This window comes from Thamnophis elegans, chromosome 2, assembly GCF_009769535.1.
Source record: "Thamnophis elegans isolate rThaEle1 chromosome 2, rThaEle1.pri, whole genome shotgun sequence".
NCBI lineage: Eukaryota > Metazoa > Chordata > Lepidosauria > Squamata > Colubridae > Thamnophis > Thamnophis elegans.
The window spans coordinates 149742640-149766802 of NC_045542.1; the positions used below are offsets into that span (position 1 = coordinate 149742640).

At 43.1% G+C, this 24163-nt stretch overlaps 2 protein-coding genes across 2 annotated transcripts in view; both read left to right on the top strand.

The window, feature by feature from the left end:
* LOC116503304 (zinc-binding protein A33-like) overlaps window positions 1-24163 on the top strand; it is a 902198-nt gene that overhangs the window by 445929 nt on the left and 432106 nt on the right. The gene's annotated exons all lie outside the window — the stretch shown is intronic.
* TUBB (tubulin beta class I) lies at window positions 1558-23465 on the top strand. Its single transcript, XM_032209630.1, has 4 exons — window positions 1558-1821; window positions 18155-18263; window positions 19844-19954; window positions 22403-23465. Exons 1-4 carry the CDS (start codon window positions 1765-1767, stop codon window positions 23458-23460), a joined length of 1335 nt encoding a protein of 444 aa, XP_032065521.1. The 5' UTR covers window positions 1558-1764; the 3' UTR covers window positions 23461-23465.

Consider the following 24163-nt stretch of genomic DNA (forward strand, 5'->3'; position numbering starts at 1 on the left):
TCTTTAGCAAGATATGCCCTCAAGGGTCCATAGGAAAATACAATGCATTAATGCAAAAAAAAAAAAAAAACCTATGACATTTCCAAAAATAATTAATGCAATTAGCAGGATGTAGTGCACAATTAACATTAGGACTATAAAACATTTCATTGTTCACTATCAGTGGCAGCTAGCTAAATATTATCCTGCCAGCCCAAAACCAGTTTTTTTTTTTTTACTTTTTTTTTCTACTCTCAGGGCTCTTGCCCATTTGTAAAGATTATGGATAAGAGAGCTTTTTTTTCCATGCCAGCTGCTGCCTTTATTTTTTTAAAATTGTTGTTTTATTTTATCAATTTCATATATACATTCACAATTATATGATCTCATAACTGTTATTAATAATATGTATTTGTAACCATTTTTCCCTACTGTTGACAATATACTTGAAGATTGCTTTTTTGACATCCCATAGATCCATCTTATCTTACAAAGGTCCTACTTCTTCTTCCCTCCCTCCCTCTTTCCTTCCCTCATTTCTTCTCTCCTACTCCCCTTCCTTCCCTCCTTCCCCTTCCCTCCTTCTCTCCTTCCTTTCCTCCTTCCTTCTCTCCTACATTCCCTCCTTCCTTCCCTCCTTTCTTCTCTCCTTCTCAGGATAAGAGAGCTTTTGTCTGTAAGGGTGATATTTATAAATATTTACTGTATAAAATTAGCACAGACACATTCACGATCACATCTCAGGATTATTTGATGGGGTTTTAATATATTATTCTTTCAAATAGGCTGCCAAATACTTTTGATTTGGAGAATCCCTGAGAGGATCTTTGGGGGAGGGGTGGGTGGTCTTAGGACCACTGTAGAAAACTAGACTGCTCTAGTACTCAACACTACTGCATTAAGGCTAATTTTACAGCAGTAATACAAAAGATCGGGTAATAGCATGAACCCAGAAATTAGACAAAGCCAGGAATGAGATCATTATACAAGAGGTTAACTCCTAATCTTTCAGGGTAACCCTTAGTACCAAGGAATAATGCATTTTGCCAGGCTAAATAAATATTTTGATGAGGGACACACACATCAAACTATATTCTGCCCCCTCCCTGTTTTCAAACGCTGAAAGACCCCACCCCATTCCTGATAGGGATGAGCAACAAAGAAGGGCATTTCGCTAGTTAGGCATTTTGAGGATGTATATGTATATGTATATGTATTTGTATATGTATATGCCCGAAAACTCTTTAAAACAGAAAAGAACCACGCATTGAACGCAGCACAAAAGCGGACAAGATCTCGTGGCGTAATACTGTAATGCGGAGGGGAAGCGCGGTGCCGCTTTCTCGTCCATTAGACAAGCCTTCCAACGCCCCTTCCCACTTTATCACCGCCACAAAAAGAGAGAGAGAGAAAAAAATCGCATTTTTCTCCCCGACTCCCTCCTCTGTCACCGACCACACCCCACTCTGCCTTCACCCCTCCTTTTTCTAACCACGTGGCTCTTCCTGGACCCCCCCCTCCCCACCCTATCAGCGCGCGCTCCTGATCCCTTTCGGCCAATCAGAGCTCGAGCCGACCGCCAGTTTATAAAAGCTTTGTCTGGCTCTCCGCAGGCTACCCAGCCACTTTCCTCCGAACGTCTCGCTGTTGCCGCCGCGTTCGGAGAAGAGAACCTTGAGCTCCGCAACGTTCTATATATATACTTAAAGGAGCAGCGGCGTCCGGCTTTTATTATTATTATTAAAAACAGAAGTGCGGGCGAGGCATTAAGAAGCAAAAGCCAAAATGAGGGAAATCGTGCACATTCAAGCTGGGCAATGCGGTAACCAGATTGGCGCAAAGGTGAGGCTGGCAAATTTTCTCTTCCTTCCCCCCCCGCCCGTCTACGGGGCCCCCAGCGTTAAATCTATAATATAGTCAAGATGAAAAAAGATAAGCGGGAGGTGGAACGGCTCCAAACGCTTCGCCACGCCGCTCCTCTCATCCATTGCCACGGTGGCAAAACGGAAGTGCTCCCGCGGCGAAACACGTGGCCGCCTTAAAATTTGAAATTAAGGGCTGCGGGAGGGAACCTTTTGTCCGATCGCCGTTGCAAAGACGCCCGGTGCGATCGCTTATCAAACCCGGTGAAATCGGTGCAAATTTATATACATACTGTATATAAAGATTATATAAATGGCCTCTAGATTAAAACCATTTATCGGAGGGGAAAAGATTGGGGTAATGGGCTCCCTCTTCCCTCCCCCCCCCCGTTAAAACCACTTTGTTAATTCTCCTCCTAAAAGGAGGCGCCCTGGTCTTTGTTCGTCCTTCCCTTTTATCCTGCGATTTAGAAATGAGTGGGATTAGAAGATCCTTAATGGCAGAGGTCTGCTGTGGACCCCACTCATGCTGGGGAGGGAGGGGAGAGGAGAAGGGGAGTCAAATGCCCGTCAGCTATAATCCGTCGAAGCCTGTAAATTCTAGCGCCCAAAGCGGCTGAGGAAAGGAAGTGCAATTTCGAAAGATATCCGAATCAAGTGACAAAAAGAGAACAAAAGCCGTGCTGGGTTTTTTTTTTTTTTAGCGCCGGGATGGGAAGGGCGGCTATGTGTGTGTGAAGCCAACCTATATATATATATCTAGGATATAGAATGCGAAGTGGGTCACGCAGTCTTGAAATTGAACTCAGCCGGAGGAGGAAAAAAAAAGATGGGAGGATTCGCAACACAGAGTTCCCCCCCCCGCCTAAATCCAACGACGCCGTATTGTTTTTTTTCCCCGACTTGGTTTTTTTTTTTTGAACTGATTACGTTCCCTGAGATCGTCCGTGTCCACGCGGTCGATCCCCCCCCCTCTTTTTTTTTAATCATCCCCACCCCGATTTCCTGATCCGTTAGAGATGATATCGAGGCAAAAAATCTAAAAGGGGCTTTCGGCCAGAGGCGCGGCTCCCTAGGAGACTAAATTGAATCCCTTTCCATAGTAAGCATGGTTGGCATTGCAGGCGTGCAAGGAAAACCCCGGGTAGGCTTACTCGGGAGTAAGTCTCACGAAGCGCTCTTCCCGTTTTAAAATTTAGCCCTCCCCTCCCCGGGTATGTTTTGAAAGGCCTTTAAAAAGCAATCGTTTTATTTCCATCGATAAAACGGCCTTCCAAAATCTCCACAAACATAAAAAAGGAGGATCCGGAATTCAGTTCGAATATTTTCTCCTACCAAGACACTATTTTTGTTAGGATTTAATAAAAGAGCATTTAAATTCGGGGAAATCCCCCCCCCCCTTTTTTAAATTTAGAAAAGGGACTCGAGTGTCGAGAGGCTCCGTGACCTCTACGTCCCTATTTGACATTAGATCCTGGCTTGAAATGAAACCCTGCTTCACGCCAAACCGCCGGAGCACCACCTCTTAGTATAAATAACCTTGGATTAAGCCAGGAGAAAGAAAAAAACCAACCACGGCCTCCAGTAATTTTGTTGCAACTCCGAGGATTGAAATGTTACAAAAGGGGGAAAAAAGTTGCTTAGAAAGGGAAATCCTCCTAGCGTAAAAAAAAACCCGTTGTAACGAGTTTTCAGTCGTCTTGAGCTTCCTCCCTCGTCCTCCCCTTATACGCAAGCATGCTTGAGAATGTGTGTGTGGATGATGGGAGCTGGAGTCCAGAGTATGGGGGGGGGCGCCAAGTTGAGGAAAGCTGGCTTGCAAAGTCCGATCAGTGCAATGGGTTCATTTTTAATTTTTTTAAACCGACTTCCTCTGCTGCAGAACGGATGCCATTACTGGCGCCAAATCTTCGGTCCCCCACCCTTTTTTTTAATAACCCGCCCACCATTTCCAGCCGTCTTTGTCTGCAGTCGGGGGAAGCACATGGCCGCCGGGCGCGCTCGAGTCTCCCTCCCTCCCTCCTCCATTCACTCTTTCCCTCCTTCCTTCCCTTCTTTCCTCCCTCCACCCTCTCCCTGTCTCTCTGTCCGTCTCAGCTCTCCTTCCAGCTCGGTCTTGCCGCCTGCAGCAGCTGCAGACACGGGGTTTTGTGGGCGCGTGTAATGGCCGCTGTAATGGCCGGGTGGGTCTCAGAAAGCAGAAAGGGAGGGGGGAACAACGCCCCGTTGGGGGGGGCGGAGATGTCAGCGAGGCGTTTTCTAGCAGCAACAGCAAACGTGGCTGGAAGTGGAGATTTCGCAGGAGAGCTGTAATTGTAATGTGCCAGATCTCTTTTACTAAACACGCATTCTCCTTTTTGGGGTGGGTGGGTGGGGGGATGAGTTATTTTTGTGAGCCTGCCAGCCTGCTGTCACCTGCAGTCAGTCAAATGGCTGGAAATCCCGACGATCAGAAAAGCCTCCCTCACAAAGCTTGTTGGGATCTTCCAGCTCTCCCTTGTTTAAGGCTGTAGAAAGGAATAAAATAGGTCATCTTAAAAAGTGGGGATGAACCCGAGGGATGAAGAAACCCTTTAGTTGTATTTCAGCTTAGCAGGCTTAAAAAGACTGGGAGATCAGAGCTAAGAGACAATGGCAGATTGTCAGTGCCCACCCACCATTTTCCCCAACCTCCCAGGGTAGACTCCCTCCATCTTTCTGGGTTTGGGACATGGGATGTCTCATCAATGGGCTTCTGAAGCAGCATAAAAACTTAAAAAAACACACCCTATCTCTAAAAAAAAATCCTTGCTTTCTTAAATCTCTCTGGATGTGTGAGAAATTCCAATTGCCTGCCTGAGCCAAGGGGGTTGGACTGCAAGACCTCTAAAGGTCCCTTCAACTGCTCTACATCCATGTTGAAAGGCACGAAGGATGCTCAGCCAGGCCTTCAGAGAAAGTCACTTGTAACAGTTGTGTGTTGCAACAATTCAGAATCTTCTTGGTTATGCTCTACCCCACATCCTTAGTGAAGCTGGTTTTCTGCCACTTGTTAAGCCCCCCCCCCTAAAATTAGGACATTGTACCAAGTAGTATAGTATATAATATTCTATACTATAATTATATAGTATAGTATATATACTGTACTGTGTGTGTGTGTATATATCTTTTGATATCCATTGTGATGGTAGTCAGTTTTTTCTCCATTGTGCTACTTGCATCAAAAGATTAAAGATATTCTTAGGACTGAAGTTAAAATTAGCTTTCCTATCTTGGAAATTCTTCTCACAAGAAATTGTCCTCCTGTACGCATAACTCATCCTTTTATTTTCCCTGTCCTCCCCCTTTTTTTCCTGACCTAGATCATGCTATATAATTTTAGACATTATGGAATAGGGGATTTAGGAGTAGTAAAAATAATTCAGCACCTGCACTGTGTTTGTGGTAAATGATAGCGATACCATGAGAAAATTGGTTTCTGGACCTGTATGCTTTGTTCTCTTTCTGGTAAACTCTTCTATGGTGCATTTGATGTTCGGGGGCGGGGAGAAAGAAAAATCAATACCAGGGATCATTATTCATTTTCCAAAATGCTGCATTGTTCCTGGAAGGCTGTTGTAGCCTTTAAGATGTATTCCAAGATCCATCTGGTGCTAATCCAGTATCTGCTCCTTCCCAGCTGCCCCACCCTGATCACCTCTACATGACCTACCTTGCGGTATACGCATCCACTTCGGCATGCGTGAGGGTGTGTCTGCAGCTTTTTGTTGGCACCTGATGAATTAAAAGCAGATTCCACTAACTGAGCTGCAGGCTTTCTCTATTAGATAAAGAGCAGCATCATTTCTTTTTCCAAGAAAGAAAGAATCTCCACTCATGATCCTTTAGAACAATATCTTCTCACTGGAATTCTAAAATTCGTAGCTTTGGAATCTCCATGCACATTCCAATGGTGTGCATTGGCTTTTTGGTCCAGTATCTGTCTGCATGCACCCCCCCATTAGATCTGCAATCAGGGTGGGGCTAGACCCAATTCCCCACCTTCCTCCCCACTAGTGTATTTAAAAATTTATGTATCTGCAGTGCCTTGGGTGTGTTTGGCCAGCAAATAGGAGAGCCTGGGAGCCAAGGTTTCCCCCCCCCCAAATAGTGCCTATAAAAACACCTGAAATTGAAGACAAAGTGATTTACATTGGGAAGAACAAGCCCATTGGAAGAAATCCTCTTAGGCACAGAGTACAACAGTTTTGTTCTGTGGTTTGTCAGCTGTCTTTGGTCACAAACTACGAAGGAACCTTACTATTTTAGGATTATATCTCTTGCATTTCTTATAATAAATGGTACCATTATTATCTGCTTTGGGGAGGGGGAGATATCCCTATGAAGGCAAAATTGCTTCTAAAACTACAACACACATACTTCTTCCTAACTAAAGCTCTTATGACTGAACGAAGATTTTTAAAATCTGCATACAAGAAATAGAAACTTTTTTTTAAAAAAAATCATTAATTGAATACAAACAAACCTTTACAGAATGATATAGAGAAAGCGGGGGAATAAACCTAACATAAAACTACAGAAAGAAAGAAATGTCTACAAGGGCATATATTCATACATAAATATACATGAGTAAAATGTTATAAGTATTCTAATGAATGGAAGTTATATTTCATTATAATCCTTAATATGTATATGTATATATATTTATTTATTTATATATATTAAATTATATATATGCAGTCAGTGGGCCACACCCCCTCATTAGTTGCTAGTCAGTGGCAAGCTTATTATGCTAGAAGCTGGATACTATAAAAGAGCTATTGATTCTGCTACCCCCAGAAACAACCTAGAACTAAGGAGAAATTTCCTAACAGTGAGAACAGTTAACGAGTGGAATGGCTTGCCTCCTCCCATCACTGGAAGCTTTTAAAAAGAGATTGGGCTACCACTTGTCTGGAATAGTATAGGGTCTCCTGCTTGAGCAGTGGGTTGGACTAGAAGACCTCCAAGGTCCCTTCCAACTCTGTTATTCTGTTAAGTTATTTGACTATCCACACACAGAACTGGAAATTTTAGGAAAGCAAAGGAGATGTTATTCATAGGATTCTGAGCATCTTGAATGAACTTCTTAAAAATTGATGGTGGTTATGAGAGCCAGTGTGAAGTTGAAATAATGTAAATTAAATGCTGGGGCTAGAAATGGGGAGATTCAGGTTCCAATCTCTCATTAAGTAGGAACGATAGTCCAGTCATTCACTCTAGTTTTTCCAAGAAATTTTAAAAAACTACCTTCATCCTAACCCAAATTGGTGGGTTTCAATCTATAATCATCAATGGAAAGCTTCATTCTGCAGTGAATTAATTTGACGAGATGGTTGTGATAGTGTTCCTCAAATGTGGCATCTTTAAAACATGTGGACTTCAACTCCCAGAATTCCCCAGCCTGGGAATTGAAGTCCACACATCTTCAAAGATGTTCAAGTAGGATGATTATGATAAGGGTCGCAATGAAGAAGTTTTTACTGATTTCAGAATTTTAACAATGGATCCTGTCACTACCTCTTTAAAGCAATGGTGGAGATACTGTGGTTATCTTCCTAATGCTTCAACTGGTAGAGCATGGCAAATCTCAAAATGGGTGCATGTTATACACTGAATACAGCAATTTTTGCCTCCCGAAACCCCACCGCATAGCCTTTAGGAGGCTTTTAGTGCTCCTGGGGGCTGGGGAGGGCAGAAATGAATGAAAAATGGGTCATTTTTTTTTTTGCTCAATTTTGCCCAGCCTCCAGGAGCACTCTACAAGCCTCCTAAAGGCTATTCATGCCGTTTTTTGATGAAAAACTGGCCTGTTTTTGAAAGGTCTGAAGAGTTCAAAAACCTTTTTGTAAAAATTTGCCTCGTCAAAATCTTGGTGCATCTTATACTCCAGTGCATATTGTACTCTGAAAAATACGGAAAGCCTATGATTTAAAATCCCTGAATGTTAAGGAAATGCAGAATTCATTGATCCAAGATAGGAACATTCTGGACCTGCAGTGTTTTCCTAACTTCTTCTTGAACTGTACCATTTTGGGAGAAGATAAGTGGTTTTGGACAGTAAATCACTCCTGGTTGGGGATATTTACTTCTAAAAACCATCAAAATGCACATCTTTTGTGTTTTGAAGGTAAAAAAAATATAACTTCTCTGGTATATTCCTTATTTGGATCCATGAATTTTGCACTTCCCATACTGAATACTGCCTTGAATTACTGTCTGCATAGTAGCCAGTCACTACTAGCCTTATTCATCGTATTGTAACCGTCTCCAATTGTCTGCTCCCTTAGCAACACTGTCAATGAAAGAAAGTTATTGTGCCAGGCTGTGCGATGCCTTGGATTGGATTCCAAAAAGGGTGTTTTGGAATAAAGGGAGTGGGCTATGAGTCCAGCTCCTTTGTGCAGCTCTTTAAAGCAACTGCATCATTTCCCAGAATTTGTAGCAAAGTCTGTCACATTGTCCCAGGAAAATGTGAGGCGGTTTTAAAGGAATCACTAATGGATGAGCACACAAATTTTCCAAATTTTATTTACGAAGTGTGGCTCAGGGCTATGCTAAGGGCTAGGTTTTGCAAAGGGGAGCATTTTGCATTATCTCAAGCACTCCGTTTTGAGACAAAAAGTCTGCTTGAGGGGTATATAATGTAAAGACCATTCACAGTTAGAAATTCCTCAGAAAAGGTGCTTTATGGCCTATAATGTACTTCCAGCTTTCGGGAAATGTCACATATCCCTGGCAGTCACATGGCTGCATTTTGAGCATCTGGCAACCAATTCACTTTCACAAATGGTTGCAGAATCCCCTGTCCCGTGACAATTTGTGATTTTTTTTGACGGTTTCTGTCAAAAAACGCCCATTCAGGAGAATGGATTCAGACTTATAACTAACTATCTGATTTCACTTAACAACTGTTATAAAAAAGGGTTGTAATATTGTGGTCCGGTCATGGGTGCCTCAACTTATGATCCGATTCTCATGAATTTCCAGTCACGTTTGTGGTTGTAAGTCGAGGACTACTTGTAAATAACCAGTCATAAATTGAGGAATATGTGTAAATAAATAATAAAGTAAATTCCATGATCCTAACCAGAACTGGGCAACCAGAAGCTCTGCAAATATTGCTAATTCACTGTTAATCTTCCCAACCCAACAGCACCTGTGTGATTTACAGGTAGTCCTCTACTTATAACCATTGGTTTAGTGACCATTTGAAGTTACAAGGACACTGAAAAAAAGTGGCCTAGGACCATTTTTTACACCTAAACAACCAATGGCAGCATCCCTGTGACTTGGAAATTGCCCTATACTTAGGATGGTTGCAGTGTCCCAGTTGATCATATAATAATCAACTTTGGAGAGCTTCTCTTCTGTCAAGCAAAGTCAACTGGGAAGCCAGGTTTACTTAACAACCGCATTACAACAATCGTGTGATTCACTTAACTGGCAAGAAATGTAAGATGGGGCAAAACTCAAAATTTAACAAGTGTCTTGCTTTAGCAATGGAAATTTTGGGCTCTATTATGATGGTAAGTCCAGGCATACCCATACTCTTCTGTCATTTCTCTTAAACTACCATTCTAAAATACTTTATACTTTGGATTCCCAAATTTTTGTGGAAAGAAGACAATTTTCTGATCATTGTCTTTCCCCTTTGTCTTCCTCTGCCCCTTTGCCTCAGAGGGCTTGCGAATCTCTAAGATGAAGTTTTCTGGATTGGAAGAATGGATGAAAATTAAGTTATAACTCACACATGATAATTGAATTCTAATGGGAATAATGGTGTATACACATTGGTAATTTATGTTAACTATTAACCAATGTGACATTACTCTAGAGATGACGTGGGTATAAGGTATTTGGAAGACATATGCAAAGAAAAGGGATTAGATTGTCCCTTGCCTGTATTATCTCAAGAATCTAACCTTGCTTTTTGGAATATAATGAGGGCTAGACTGGGTGAGTATATGAATAATAAGCCTCCATCAAGTTCCTGGCCTGTTAAGTAGATAAGAAAGTTTTTTTAAAAAAAACCCTGCTCCATAGCGCTTTTACAGCCCTCTAAGTGGTTTATAGTGTCAGTAAATTGCCCCTAACAATCAAGTCCTCATTTTATTGACCATGGAAGGCTGAGTCAACCTATAGTTAGTCAGAATCAAACTGCTAGCAGTGGGCAGAGTTAGCCTGCAATATTGCATTCTAACCACTGCGCTACCATGGCTCTTGAAGTGAGTGGCACCTAATTTTATGAACTTGTGCTATGGTCATTTTAAAATATTGTATGGTTGTTAAGCAAATCTTGCTACCTCAGTTGACTTTGCTTGTCAGGAATCCTGAGAAAAGTCACAGGTGAACTCAGGACGCTACAACCACCATAAATATATTGGCAAATGCCTGAATTTTGATCATATGACTGCATGGATGCTGCAATGGTCCTAAGTGCGAGGACCAGTTTTAAGTCACTTCTCGATGCCGTCATAACTTCGAACAGGCCTTAAATAGATGGTCATGAGTCAAGGACTGCCTGTAAAAAGTAATTTCTATATTGTCAGCCACAAAATTACATGGGCATATTCATGAAATGGCCAAGAGTCAACTTAGATTGAAGGAGAGTTTACTTTCTTATTCTTTAAAAACTTTGTGTGGTAGGTTGGTTTTATTAATCCTCACATAAAGAGGGAGAAGACAGGGGAGGTTAGAGCTGCATTTGAATCGCTTCTTATATTTTCCTGAACAGATCAGTGCAGCTTTTATATTAGCCTGGCATTTGGGGATTGACAAATTCCCGAATTTGGGGAATTGAAAGTCTCATTTATCTGAAAAACATTGGGTTGGGGGATCTCTAAAAGGAGGATTTTTGGTTATGAGACTTCCATAGAATTTGTGGGCGGGGAGGAAACACATTGGATCTGCTGTGTCGTTTAATAGGGTTTTTTTCAGCTTTTACTTGTCCACTGATTTGCTTACTGAGCCATTCCTGTGCAATCTGTGGTTCAAAGGTTTCTGGATTTGCTTAAATGCTTCCCTCCTCTTTTACTGTTTGGCTTCATGGATGAAGTAATTTCAGAGAAGGACTGAGCAATTTATTTGAGGAACAGGCATTTCAGCCCAGAGAGCAAGATATATCTGAGAACATGATAGTGCGGATAAATCTTTCTGCTGGGACCTACATGTTTCCTCGTCTCCTCCCTCCTCCTCTCTAGTTCTGCATTTTTTACTCTGGATTCTTTTAATGAAAAATAATTGGTTGCAAACCAAGTGTTTCTTGGCAACTTTATTTTCAAGAAGAGTTTTGACATATAACATTATCCCAAGGACATTTATAGAAACTAAAAACGTTGGATGGCAACAGTAGAATGCAAACATTATGAATAGGAATGCATCTGCCTGCGCAGAAATGCAAAAAAAAAAGTGAAGAATATCTCTTAAGGGTTCTGGGGAACAAATCCACCTGTTTGCCTTCTAATCAATGGGCATTTTGGGACAAAGATGCTTGCTATGGCAGCCATTTTTGAATAGACACAACATGGCAGGCATTTTGAGAAAGTATCAATCAGTGCTGGTCTGAACGTTCCAAATTGTCTATAAACCCTAAGACAGGATTCCAATTTCAATTTTCAACTTCAATTCCCAGAATTCCTCAGCCATGTTGAAGTCCACAAATCTTAAAAGTTGCCGATGTTGGAGTCCCCTGCCCTAAAGAGGATTGTGCACCTTTGTGTCTGCTCTTATAAGGAGGAACTTTTATATTGAAAGTGGAGAAAGTGGGTTGGAGTCAGAAGACATGCTATGAACAACCGTATTTTTCGGAGTATAAGATGCACCTCCCCCAAAAGGATAAAAATCAGGGTGCATCTTATAGACTGAATATAGCATTTTTTAGCCTCCCAAAACCTTGCCACCTTTGCAAAGATGGCTGGGTTATAGGGTGCTCCTGGGTGCTGGGGTGGGGAAAAATGAGCGAAAAATGGGCTGGTCTTTGCTCGTTTTTGCCCCCCAGGCCCCAGGAGCACTCTATAACCCTCCTAAAGGCTGTGCATGCCCCCTTTTTGACAAAAAATGGGCCTGTTTTCACGAAAATTGGGTCTTTTTTGCTCGTTTTTGCCCCCCCCAACCCCCAGGAGCACTCTACAAGCCTCCTAAAGGCTATGCATGCCCCTCCTTTTGTTTTACAAAAAATGGGCCTGTTTGTGAAAAACAGGCTGTTTTTGGAAAGTCTGCAGAATGCAAAAACTTTTTTTTTTTTAAAAATTGCCTCTTCAAAACTTTGGTGTGTCTTATACTCCGGTAAGGAGCTAGATTTTTACACAGGTAAACAATTACTGGCTAAAACATGTTAGCCATGTTGTTTTGCAAGGTTAAGTTAAAGTTTGCATGAACCCTGTAAGAAGGTTTCAACATCTCAAAGACTGCATCTTCCGCTGGACATTATTAAGCAAGTTTTGCCTTACAGATACTGCAAGGAGCAAAAACAATCCCTCCAGAAATTGCTTCTTTCCTTCCAAGTCTTTGTTCCTTTGAGGGACAAAAGGGCAGGGATGAATGGAGGCTGTTCATGGGGCCCAGTGCCCTTTAAATCAACCATTACTAGTTTTCAAAAAATGCTTGGAATGTTTCTTTTCTTCACCACTTTTCGTCACCGCCTGGAGAGTGAAAAAGAGGTTGTTTTTCTGCATCTTGAAACGGATCCTACTGAGGATTTAGAGAAGGCCCCCTGCTTCCTTCTGAGTTCCCCTCACACATATGTCTAGTCGTTCCCAACTCCAGGGGGCGGTGCTCATCTCTGTTTCAAAGCCAGTGCTGTCCAATGACATCTCCGTTTTCATGTGGCCGGCATGACTAAATCGAAGGCACATGGAACGCTGTTACCTTCCCACCAAAGGTGGTCCCTATTTATCTACTTGCATTTTTAACGTGTTTTTGAACTGCTAGAATGGCAGAAGCTGGGACAAGTAGTGGGAGTTCACTGTTATACGGCGCTAGGGATTTGAACTGCAGAACTGCCAACCTTTCTGATCAACAAGCTCAGCATCTTAGCCCCTGAGCCACCGTGTCCCATAAATTTTCTTTTAGGTAACACTAAAGCAATTGGATCCAAAAGGAAAAAGTCACTGTTCATCATTTAAAGTTTGCCTGTCCAGTTGTGTCTGACTGACTCTTGGGCATGGTGCTTATCTCAGTTTCTTGGCCGTGGGAACCAGCATTGCCTGAAGACATTTTCCATGGTCATGTGACTCACCTGGCTATACACCAAAATGGCACACTGTTACCTTCCCACTGAAATGGTACCTATTTATCTACTCGCATTTGCATGCTTTTGAGCTGCTAGGTGAGCAGGAGCTGGGGCAGGAATGGAAACTCATTCTGTTGTGGGGTCTCGAACCCAACTGTCAGCTTTCCCGCTGACAAGCTCTGCAACTTTTAACTGCTACTCTGGGATAAAACGTTACCTTTTAAAAGAAAATTTAGAAATGAGGGAATCTGGGCTTTATACACAAGCAGGCACTAGGTAACACCATCTTTTCGTAGTTGGGTAGTGAAACATCTACAAGAAAACAACCGAGCTCAAGGAGCACCAAGGATCCTATAACTAGCGTGGCTGATTGTTTAGCTAATGTGTCATTGCCAATTCTTGCTCTACACTCCACACTTTGCCCCAATAGAGCCAGCTTAGATGAGGTGACTCATCTTTAAATAGATAAGACAGGACACTTAGGAGAAGTATGAGATGGCCTTTAATCCAGGAGTTGATCTATGAATAGAGTATAGGAAATAGCACACAAATACGTAACACTTTAATACAAAGGAGTTGCAATAACCTACAATTTGATTGTAGCATTGGAAAATAGTCCAGTGCTTAGAAGCTGCCTCTGTATTGTTAGCATTTTTGTCACCTACTCAGCTTTGCAATTGATGTTGAATTGTTGCAGAATTAAATTCTCCCTAGGCTTTTCGGGGAAATTGGAATATTAAGACTATTTTCTCTGCCTACTATAATTATAATTTCCAGCCAATAGAGAGACACTAAATTGGAAATGGATGTTTTTAGTTCTTTAATTATCCCCTATTCTGTCAAAGCAGGCATACAGACGTGTGGTAAATTCCAAGTCTTGTAGAGTAATTTCCCCAATCTGTTTTCCCTCCCCGAATGTACTGAATTTCAGCTCCTACAAGTCAGCAGATGCCTGCTTGGATCAAATTCTAGATTTTTTTGTTAAGTATCCTGGTCCATTTTTAAAAGCTGGCTTGAAGTGAAATAGTGAAAAATCTTCCATTTGCCTTTCATCTCCCCAGGAATGATTCTACTTTTTCTCTGCTACTTTTGAGTAGCTACAATGACTTCCCTCAAATGGGGAAGAGAGTAGAAGCTATTTGCCATACATGAAGATGAGTCAGGAACCTTAATATCCTAATGCAGAACGAAGCAGTTGTACAGGAAGTCCTTGTCTTACGACCACAATGGAGCCCAACATTTCTGTTAAGCGAGACATTTGTTAAGTGAATTTTGCCCCATTTTACAACCTTTCTTGCCACAGTTGTTAAATGAATGTGGCTTTCCCATTGACTTTGTTCATCCAAAGGACACAGGGACTCTGTAACCATCATAAATATGAGTCAGTTGTCAAGCACCTGAATTTTGATCACATGACCATGGAGATGCTGCAATGGTCATATGTGTGAAAAAGAGTTGGTTACTTTTCAGTGCTGTTTTCACTTTGAATCATCACTAAATAAACTGTTGTAAGTCGAGGATTACCTTTATATGGATTCAGTCTTGTAATCTTTCTAATTTAGCATATCCTGGTACATGTTAGGTCAGTTGGGTTTAATAAAAACTGGAGCTGGGCTTGCACTACATACTGAGCCAAACATGTTAAATGAATAACTAGCTATGCATTAAATTGATAATAACTCGCTGGCTTGTAACACGTGTTCCTAAGGATACGGAAACATACCTCCCATTATGATGGATGGTTAGTCAATTTAGTTTTATTGCTGTAGTTGGGTTAATGGACTGAAATATTGCATGTGAGTGCTGTAAATAGTCAAAGGTTTGGGATATTGATTTATTTTAATAAGCAGTAAAACCTGTTTAAGCCAAGGACAGAAAGAGTTGGAATCCTGGACTGTTGAGCAGAGCTCATACAACCTTAAAATCTTGCTCAGTTTCTGAAGGGGAGAAGATTTCAATTGATGGGCCGTCTGCTCTAAGAGACCATCCCTCCCCTGAAATATGTCATCTCTTAGGATTGTTCTTAGGCTAGTATTCCCCAACCTGACATCCACGAAGACCTTGTCCATCATAACCAGAAAAAGAGTATGGGCAATACCTTTATTTAGTGTCCCTTAGAATGCCTCTGGGTTCCATGTATGCCCCAGAGATATCCTTAGGAAATAAGGTCAGATGTCTTATCATCTAGCTCCTATAGATGGTGAACCTATGGCACGCAGAGCCCTCTCTGCGGGCACCAGCTGTTACCCCAGCTGAGCTCCACCCCACGTATGTGTCCCGCTGGCCAGCTTGTTTTTCTGCATCTGCGCACATGGACATGGGGGACATATACACTCATGTGCGGGGGAAGGGTGCATGCATGGGAGGTGTTCGTATTGCATTTTTGGGGATCGCACGGTGCCCCCCCTGCACCCCATTTTGGGCCTGCATCAACCTGGAAGCCTAAAATTGGGGGAGGGGAGGCAGAGTGCAGGCATGGGGGGAGCACAGGGGGGTCAGGCACGCATGCGCAGTGGGGGGCACATGTGCATTGCATTATGGGGGTGGGGTTTTGGCACGCAATGACAGAGGTTAGCCGTCATAACTCCTAAGACACCTGACCTCTCCCCCAAGAAAGGAGATGGGGCGAGGCTAAGCTTAGAATGGATGAAGATGTGATCCAAACACTAGAACAGTGGTGTCAAAACTCAAGGCCCAGGGAACAGATCCGGCCTGCGTGGTGCTTAGATCTGGCTTGTGGGGCCACCTGGAAACAGTGAAGGACCAGCCTGCAGTGCCTCTGCCAGCGAAAACTGACCTTGGAAGCCTGTTTTCGCTGGCAGAGATCTGGGGGCCACCACAGTTGCCTCCCAACACGAGTTGATGTCATGCTGGCCATGCACCCCCCCCCCCAGGTCAAACACAACCCTGATGTGGCCCTCAATGAAATCAAGTTTGACACCCCTGCACTAGAACCACCAGTTTATATTATTTTGTCACGGATCACCATATAAATGGCAGCCATTTTGTGAATAGGCAACTATTTTCTGCCCTCAGAATCCCACATTTTCCTTTCTAGCATCACCCAAAGACTCTTCCAATCTGGGTATTTCTGGGAGCTAAATCATAAGCCGAGATGCAAACTATTGAGAAATTCTCCTTAAGATTGGAAGAATTTTTTTTCCCGTTAAAACCAAAGCAGAACAAATGGAATCCATTAAAACAAGTTGTAAGCTAATTTAGTGAAGTCTTTTTTCACTAAAGGACAGTCTTCAAAGACATTTTTAAAGGACCCATTCCTCAGCTCATATACTTCATAAGGAGATAAGTGATAAGAGACCCTTTCAAACTGAAGGCTAAGAATTCTGGCAGGTCCATCAGATCTTCTAGTAGGTGGCAGAAGCCCTCTGATGAATAAGCAAGGAACAGTTGTTTTCTAAAGATGGGATGATGGGAGATGTAGTCCGCACCTATAAGATGGATGGATGGGGGAAGAGAAAAGCCAACAGACACGATTTACACTGCAGCTAAGAGCTACTTTATGAAGCCTGGCCTTCAGCAGAACAAAGCAGAGCTTGTATATGGCCATTACAGCTGCTTACTCAGCCCCTCGGTCCTTTGAGAAGGGACGTTTTGTTGCTTCTTTTAAAAAGAGGACTGTGATTAACGTGAAGATCATTGGTGCCTTAGGATGGTTGGGCCTTTTAAAATAAACAATTAATCCTTCTCACTTGCATTCGTGTTGTTTTCCCTGTAATTGCATGTCCAAGCCTGGATGGGAGCAGAGCCCTGAAGTCTACTTAACGATGCCCAGATTCCAGCTTGGAACTGTAAAGGGAACAGCAATGAATTCTAACCATATCTTCACTCATTTCACTCATCTTGCCATTGAAGACGGAGAGCTTTTGACTCAAAGGTGCTGCGTGCAGCCAATTTATTGTTAGTTGTGAAGTCGTGTCCAATCCATCGCAATCCCATGGACAACATTCCTCCAAGCCTTCCTGTCCTCTACCATCCCCTGGAGTCCCATTTAAGCTGCTTCGGTGACTCCATCCAGCCACCTCATCCTCTGCCTCCTCATCCTCCTTTTGCCCTCAATCATTCCCAGCATAAGGCTCTTCTCCAGTGAGTCCTTCCTTCTCATTAGGTGGCCAAAGTATTTGAGTTTCATCTTCAGGATCTGGCCTTCTAAAGAGCAGTCAGGGTTGATCTCCTCTAGGACCGACCGCTTTGATCGCCTTGCAGTCCAAGGGAATCGCAGGAGTCTTCTCCAGCACCAGAGTTCAAAGGCCTCCATTCTTTGGCGCTCAACCTTTCTTATGGTCCAACTTTCACAGCCATACATTGCAACTGGGAAAACCATAGCCTTGACTACACACACTTTTGTTGGCAGGGTGATGTCTCTGTTTTTTAGGTCTATGCAAAAATATGATTTTGTGCCAGAGATCCTTGTATTTTCTCCCGCCCTGTCCTCTGAGAAGGCCTCTCTTTGGGGTTCCTTTCCTCATTTTGATGGTCTGTTGTTTTCCAGATGGTTTATCATCCTCAGAATTATCTACCAATAGGGGGTGCTGGCTGGAGATCCATCCCATCACAGCTGGGCACCAGATTAGGGAAGAGTGGTGATTTCTAGTTAGGGTAGAGATTTTGTGAACTTCCTTCCTTCTTTCATACTGGAGATAGACACCAAGCATTTAAAGGGGTCTTCCGAATGGAAAACATGTATAGCATCTCTTCACAGCTTCCTTGTTCTGCGTCCAAAATGTTTGGGCCCTGTATAAAGCAGCTTCCAAATTGGCTAGTAGCACGGGAAGTATAAAGTGTCGAGAGGTTCTCTTAAGATATGGAAACTTGGGGACTTTTTAAGTCTCGCAGTGTTGGGCAGATAAATTTCTTGGCAGATTGTTCTAAGAATGTATGTCTCTTAGTCTAATGTATGTCTCTTAGTCTAAGAATGGAAAATTGGCATATACCCTGGAAAAGGGAAGTGGGTGAAAGATCATACTTTCTTTTGTAAATACAGCTTCCCCACCACCACCACCATCCTAACCCAAATTTTTCTCTTTTTATTTATCCTTGGAAGTTCTGGGAAGTGATCAGTGATGAACATGGAATTGACCCAACTGGAACCTACCATGGTGACAGTGATCTACAACTGGATCGCATCAGTGTTTACTACAATGAGGCCACTGGTAAGCCTTCCTCTCCTCTTCCTCCTCCCTCACTGTACTGGCATGATTTGACCCAAATGTTTTCCAACAAATAAATATGAACCCTTGTTGAATTTCATTGTTTCCTCTAGAATCATTCTTTCTGTTACATTCTTGTACATTAAAATTTAATGTGAGAGGAACATAGAAATAAGTATATGGGTGGGAAGTTATAGTCCAAGTTTGCTAAGAATCTCAATATTCATTAATGTGAACGTAAAAGTAAGCTTCTAAGCGTTATTTCTTAACACTTAACTTATGACCGACCCCAAAAAGGGGACTTATGACCCAGAACCAAAACTCCCTTTTCAGGTGGTGACCACTGCATTTGGCAACACAGCTGCATTTGAGACTTTGCAGCATCTCATGGTCATGTGATTGCATTTTACGACAGTTTTCTGAAAATTGGTACTTCCGATTTTTGGCAAAACCACTCCTCCATAGCAATCCATGGATTTGCTTAATGACCATGGAATTTGCTTTATGACTGCCATATTCACTTAACAACTCCTGCAAAAAAAATGTAAAATTGGGTCCATTATGTGGCATAAAACTAGTTGTGAAACCTGTGATCATAATGGGCAGGCTCCATTATGGTTGTAATTTGAGGACTACTTGTATTAAATGAAAAAGCCTGGCTCAGGATTAAACATAATGTTACTCTACAAAAACAGCCTAATAAATTGGATTGAGAAAGGTACACGCCAACAAGTATTGGAAAGTTGACTATTTTGTAATATTTGTAATACCATATTGAAATGCCACTTTTTTCCCCTCACCCTCTTTTTTGTACCTTTGATACCCATTCTGTGTTCACTTCCACCCATCCTATATATCAAGGATCTCCAAACGTGGCAACTTTAAAGCTTGTGGACTTCAACTCCCAAAATTCCTTAGCCAGCCATATTGTGCTGACTGGGGAATTCTGGGAGTTGAATTCCACAAAGTTGCCAAGTTTGGAGGCCCCTTGCTATATAGTTAAGGAATGCCTAATCTCCTTTAATTCTTTGACTGCCTTACCAACGCTCAGCCTCTCCTGAAATCTTAACAACTGGGCAAAAGCAAGCTACTTGATAGCTAGAACTCAACTGTAATTTGATTTTTCATCAGAGAAAACATGATGTCAGGGTTCCAAATAGCATCCAAAATTAAATCAGTCAGAGCAAAAGTTTGCTCAAAGTTCCAATTGATGAAAAGAGCTACGTTGGCACATCTGGGAAAATCCAAATCTGAAAACTTCCAGGTTTTCCTCACCCAGTTGAAAGTTCAAGATCCTGCCCCCACCCACAAGTTCATCACATGGTCCAATCTTCCACTGCCACAAAAACAGATTCCTTCCAGCCAGGTGCAAAGACAAAGATGACCTTGGCTTTCTAAGAAGAATGTTATTATGGCTACATATCACCCAACTCCATATAATCCTCCCTCCCATTTTCCCACAATAGAAAATAGAAAGTGTGGCAGGCCTGAAGTCCAAAAGAAAAGATGGCTTGCAGGCATGACACTGAGTTTGTTACTGCCATAGACTTTTTGTTACACCTGTTTTTTGTTTCTTTGTCTAGGTGGCAAATATGTGCCTCGTGCCATCTTGGTTGATTTGGAGCCAGGAACTATGGACTCTGTGCGTTCTGGACCTTTTGGACAGATATTTCGACCAGATAACTTTGTATTTGGTAAGAATCTACCTCATTCCCTGCATCCTTTGTTACTTGTAACCGTGACCCGTCAAAAGCGCGAACGTCATAAGCGCGCCGACAACACCGCGGCGCTAAAACCGCGATTTCAAAAGCGCGCCGACAACAGCGCGCCGACAGAAGCGCGATTTCATTTAAGGTAAGATTTACAGTTAGGTTTGGGGTTAGGTTGAGGGTTACGTTACAACGCACTTCTGTCGGCGCGCTTTTGTCGGCGCGCTTTAGGGCTAATTAGTCGCTAATTCATCGCGCGGTTTTGTCACCGCGCTTTAGACACCACGGTTTAGTCAGGCGCGCTTTTGTTGTGCGCACATTTGTGGTGGAACCACTTGTAACTACATTTGATGGAGGAAAATATAGGAGGACTAGGCTAGGTTTGAACAACCAATGTCTTTCGTCAAATTTGGGAATGTTGATAATTTAGGAAGGAGGAAGAGAAGCCTTTGCAGAGCATGGACACGATGGGAGGGGCAAGAAAAGATAAGCAATTTCAGAAGAAGCTGGAATAGCTATTTCTTCTGGAATGTTCGGTTTTGCCTTCCAGGTTTTAGATCTCTGCTGTGTGAACTTCAACCCCCAGAATTCCTGAGCTGGCACAAAAAGGATTGTGGGAATTGAAGCCCAACCAATTTTCAGGGGACTGTCGCAGTTCATTGATACCTAAACTGCTGATGCCCTCCAGATGTGCTAGGCTGTCATTTTTACGGCTTGGGTATAAATAGAATTGCAATCTGAGACATTTGAAGGACACTCAAGAGAGGATTGTAATGAATCTTAACTGGTCCATCCCATCTCCGAAGACCCCTCCCTAATTCCAAAGCGAACAGCAGCAATAGCACTTAGATTTATATACCCACTTCACAGTGTTTTACAGCCCTTTCTAAGTGGTTTACAGAGTCAGCCTATGGCCCCCAACAATCTGGATCCTCATTTTACCTACCTCGGAAGGATGGAAGGTTGAGTCAACCTTTAGTCTGGTGAGATTCAAAGTGCTAAATTGCAGGCAGCCGGCAGAAGTAGCCTGCACTATTGCACTCTAACTACTGCGCCACCACGGCTCGTACAAATACAAGCAGAAAAATCCAAGCACATCACCCCTCCCCCTCATGCGTAATGGCAGGATACCATGAAGCACAATGGTGGACTTGACATTACATAACTAAGGCCCTCATATATTGCATTGAACCTCATGGTGATTCAGTGTCTCGGCTCAGTGCTGCAGCTGGAGATCCCTCAGCCCTGGAGCAACTGGCTTCAGATTTAAAAGATTGAGATCTATGTCAATACGTTCCCAGGTTCTAAATCCGTCTTGAAACGTGGCCTGTCAAAAATGTCTTGACTTGCAGCAAGGATTGGAAGAGTGTTGACTGGCTCTTTCTGAGTGAAAACTGGGTTCATAGATCACACTAAGCCATACTTGCTTAGGCCTACTTGATTGAACCAACTGCACATCATGCTAAGACATCAAACCATGGCTTACAGTCTGCAGTGGGCGAGTCTGGTATAATAAACCAAAGAAATGGTGCATTGTCACCGCCCAGAGCACCTTTAAGAGAAAGATGGGCAATTAAGAAGCTTGATAGATATACTATATTTTTGGAGTATAAGACAAACCTTTTTCCCTCAAAAAAGAGGCTGAAAATCTGGTGCGTCTTATACACTTGAATACATCAGTTTTGGCCTCCTGAAACCCCGCCCCCTTCACCAAAATGGCCATACATAGATTTTAGGAGGCTTTCAGAGTGCTCCTGGGGGCTGGGGAAGGTAGAAATGAGCAAACAATGGGCCGTTTTTTGCTCAATTTTGCCCCAGCCCCCAGGAGAACTATAAGCCTCCTAAAGGCTATCCATGCCCCCTTTTTTGAAAAAAATGGGCCGTTTTTGGGAGGTTTGCAGAGTGCAAACACTTTTTTTAATTTGCCTCTTCAAAACCTTGGTGTGTCTGATACTCCGGTGCGTCTTATACTCCAAAAAATATGGTAGAAAGGTTTTCCCTATTTTAAATGGGCTGTATCCCTAGGATCTCAGAAATTGGATTCATACAAGATGTTAGAAGAGAAGAGAATATAGAAGAGAAGAGAGTAGAGTTGAGCTGGAAGGGACCTTGGAGAGCTTCTAGTCCAGTACCCTGCTCAAGCAGGAAAACCTATACTATTTTAATTAAGTTGCGGTCTACTCCTTTTAAGAACCTCCAGTGATGGAGTGCCCAGAATTTCTGAAGGTAAGCTGTTCCACTGGTTAATTGTCCTCACTGTTAGGAAGTTTCTGTCATGAATATGAAGGGTTTGAAGGTTGCTTCTATGGTAGGTTTGAAGAATATATAAATCTGATGGGAAAAGGCCAGGAAAGTAGAAGTACTGTAACTAGAAGTCAAAGTGGCTTCCTAACCCAATTTAATGATTTATTCCCCATCTTCTGCACCTTTCAGGCCAGAGTGGAGCTGGTAATAACTGGGCCAAAGGTCATTATACAGAAGGTGCCGAGCTGGTGGATTCAGTCCTAGATGTTGTGAGGAAGGAAGCCGAGAGTTGTGACTGCCTGCAAGGATTCCAGCTGACCCACTCTCTCGGGGGTGGAACCGGTTCTGGAATGGGCACCTTACTGATCAGCAAGATCCGTGAAGAGTACCCTGACCGTATCATGAATACCTTCAGCGTGGTACCTTCTCCGAAGGTCTCGGATACCGTGGTGGAGCCTTACAATGCTACCCTCTCCGTCCACCAGCTGGTGGAGAACACAGATGAGACCTACTGCATCGACAACGAAGCCCTCTACGACATCTGTTTCCGCACCCTCAAGCTGACCACTCCAACCTACGGGGATCTTAACCACCTGGTCTCCGCCACCATGAGTGGTGTAACGACCTGCCTCCGCTTTCCCGGACAGCTGAATGCCGATCTCCGCAAGCTTGCTGTAAACATGGTTCCTTTCCCTCGGCTCCACTTTTTCATGCCTGGATTCGCTCCCTTGACCAGCCGCGGCAGCCAACAATACCGGGCCCTCACCGTCCCCGAGTTAACGCAGCAAGTTTTCGACGCCAAGAACATGATGGCAGCCTGCGACCCCCGCCATGGACGCTACCTAACAGTGGCCGCCGTCTTCCGAGGCCGCATGTCCATGAAGGAGGTGGACGAACAGATGCTGAACGTGCAGAATAAGAACAGCAGCTACTTCGTGGAATGGATCCCCAACAACGTCAAGACGGCCGTGTGCGACATTCCTCCCCGTGGCTTGAAAATGGCGGTCACCTTCATCGGCAACAGCACGGCCATCCAGGAGCTCTTCAAGCGCATCTCCGAGCAATTCACAGCCATGTTCCGCCGTAAAGCTTTCCTGCATTGGTACACAGGCGAGGGCATGGACGAGATGGAGTTCACGGAAGCGGAGAGCAACATGAATGACCTTGTCTCTGAATATCAACAATACCAGGATGCCACAGCTGAGGAAGAGGAGGATTTTGGAGAAGAGGCGGAGGAAGAAGCCTGAGGTTAAATCTCGTGCCCTTTCGACTCCTGTTTCAATACGTTTTCACAAAATAGAAAATAAAAAAAATTGTACCTCCACCCTCTGTTTCCTTCTCCTTCTTCTTCAAAACCTAACCTGTCCGCTCTCTTCTCAGACTTTTCTTTCAGGGCAGCCTATTAATAGGGGTTTAAAGTTGGTTTGGCTTTTACGTGTAGTACTTCTTTAGTCATGGCAGGTACCCAGTAAAATCGGGTCAGAGGAGGCTGTGTGAGACACAGGGAAAAGATGCAGTTCCTTCCTTGCCTATAATTCTTATTGTATTTATTATTCCCCAACCTTCAATTTATCTGTTGCGAACAAATGAAATTGCAGCTTTAAGGGCCTCCAGTTACAACAAGGAAGTAGGCAGTTTGGAGCAGACTTGTTTAGGGGAAAGCAGATATCTTTAAAAGTGGAACCACTTTCCTTGTTCTGCCAACTGCTCCTTTCATATTCCTGGCTTTGCCGTAAAGGCATTCGTCCCTCTGTATCTGCAATGGAAAAATTGTGTGGGTTGGATTTGGCTCTTTTCCCCCCTTCATCAGTGTTCATGTCCCATCTGTCCACCCCACCCAGCTTAGCCCACTCGGGGTTGACGTGTTTCAAATCTCTGACTAAATCTAAGGATGTTTATCACACAGCTTCATGACTTGCCAAAAATAAAAGTAATAGACCAGCCTCAAAA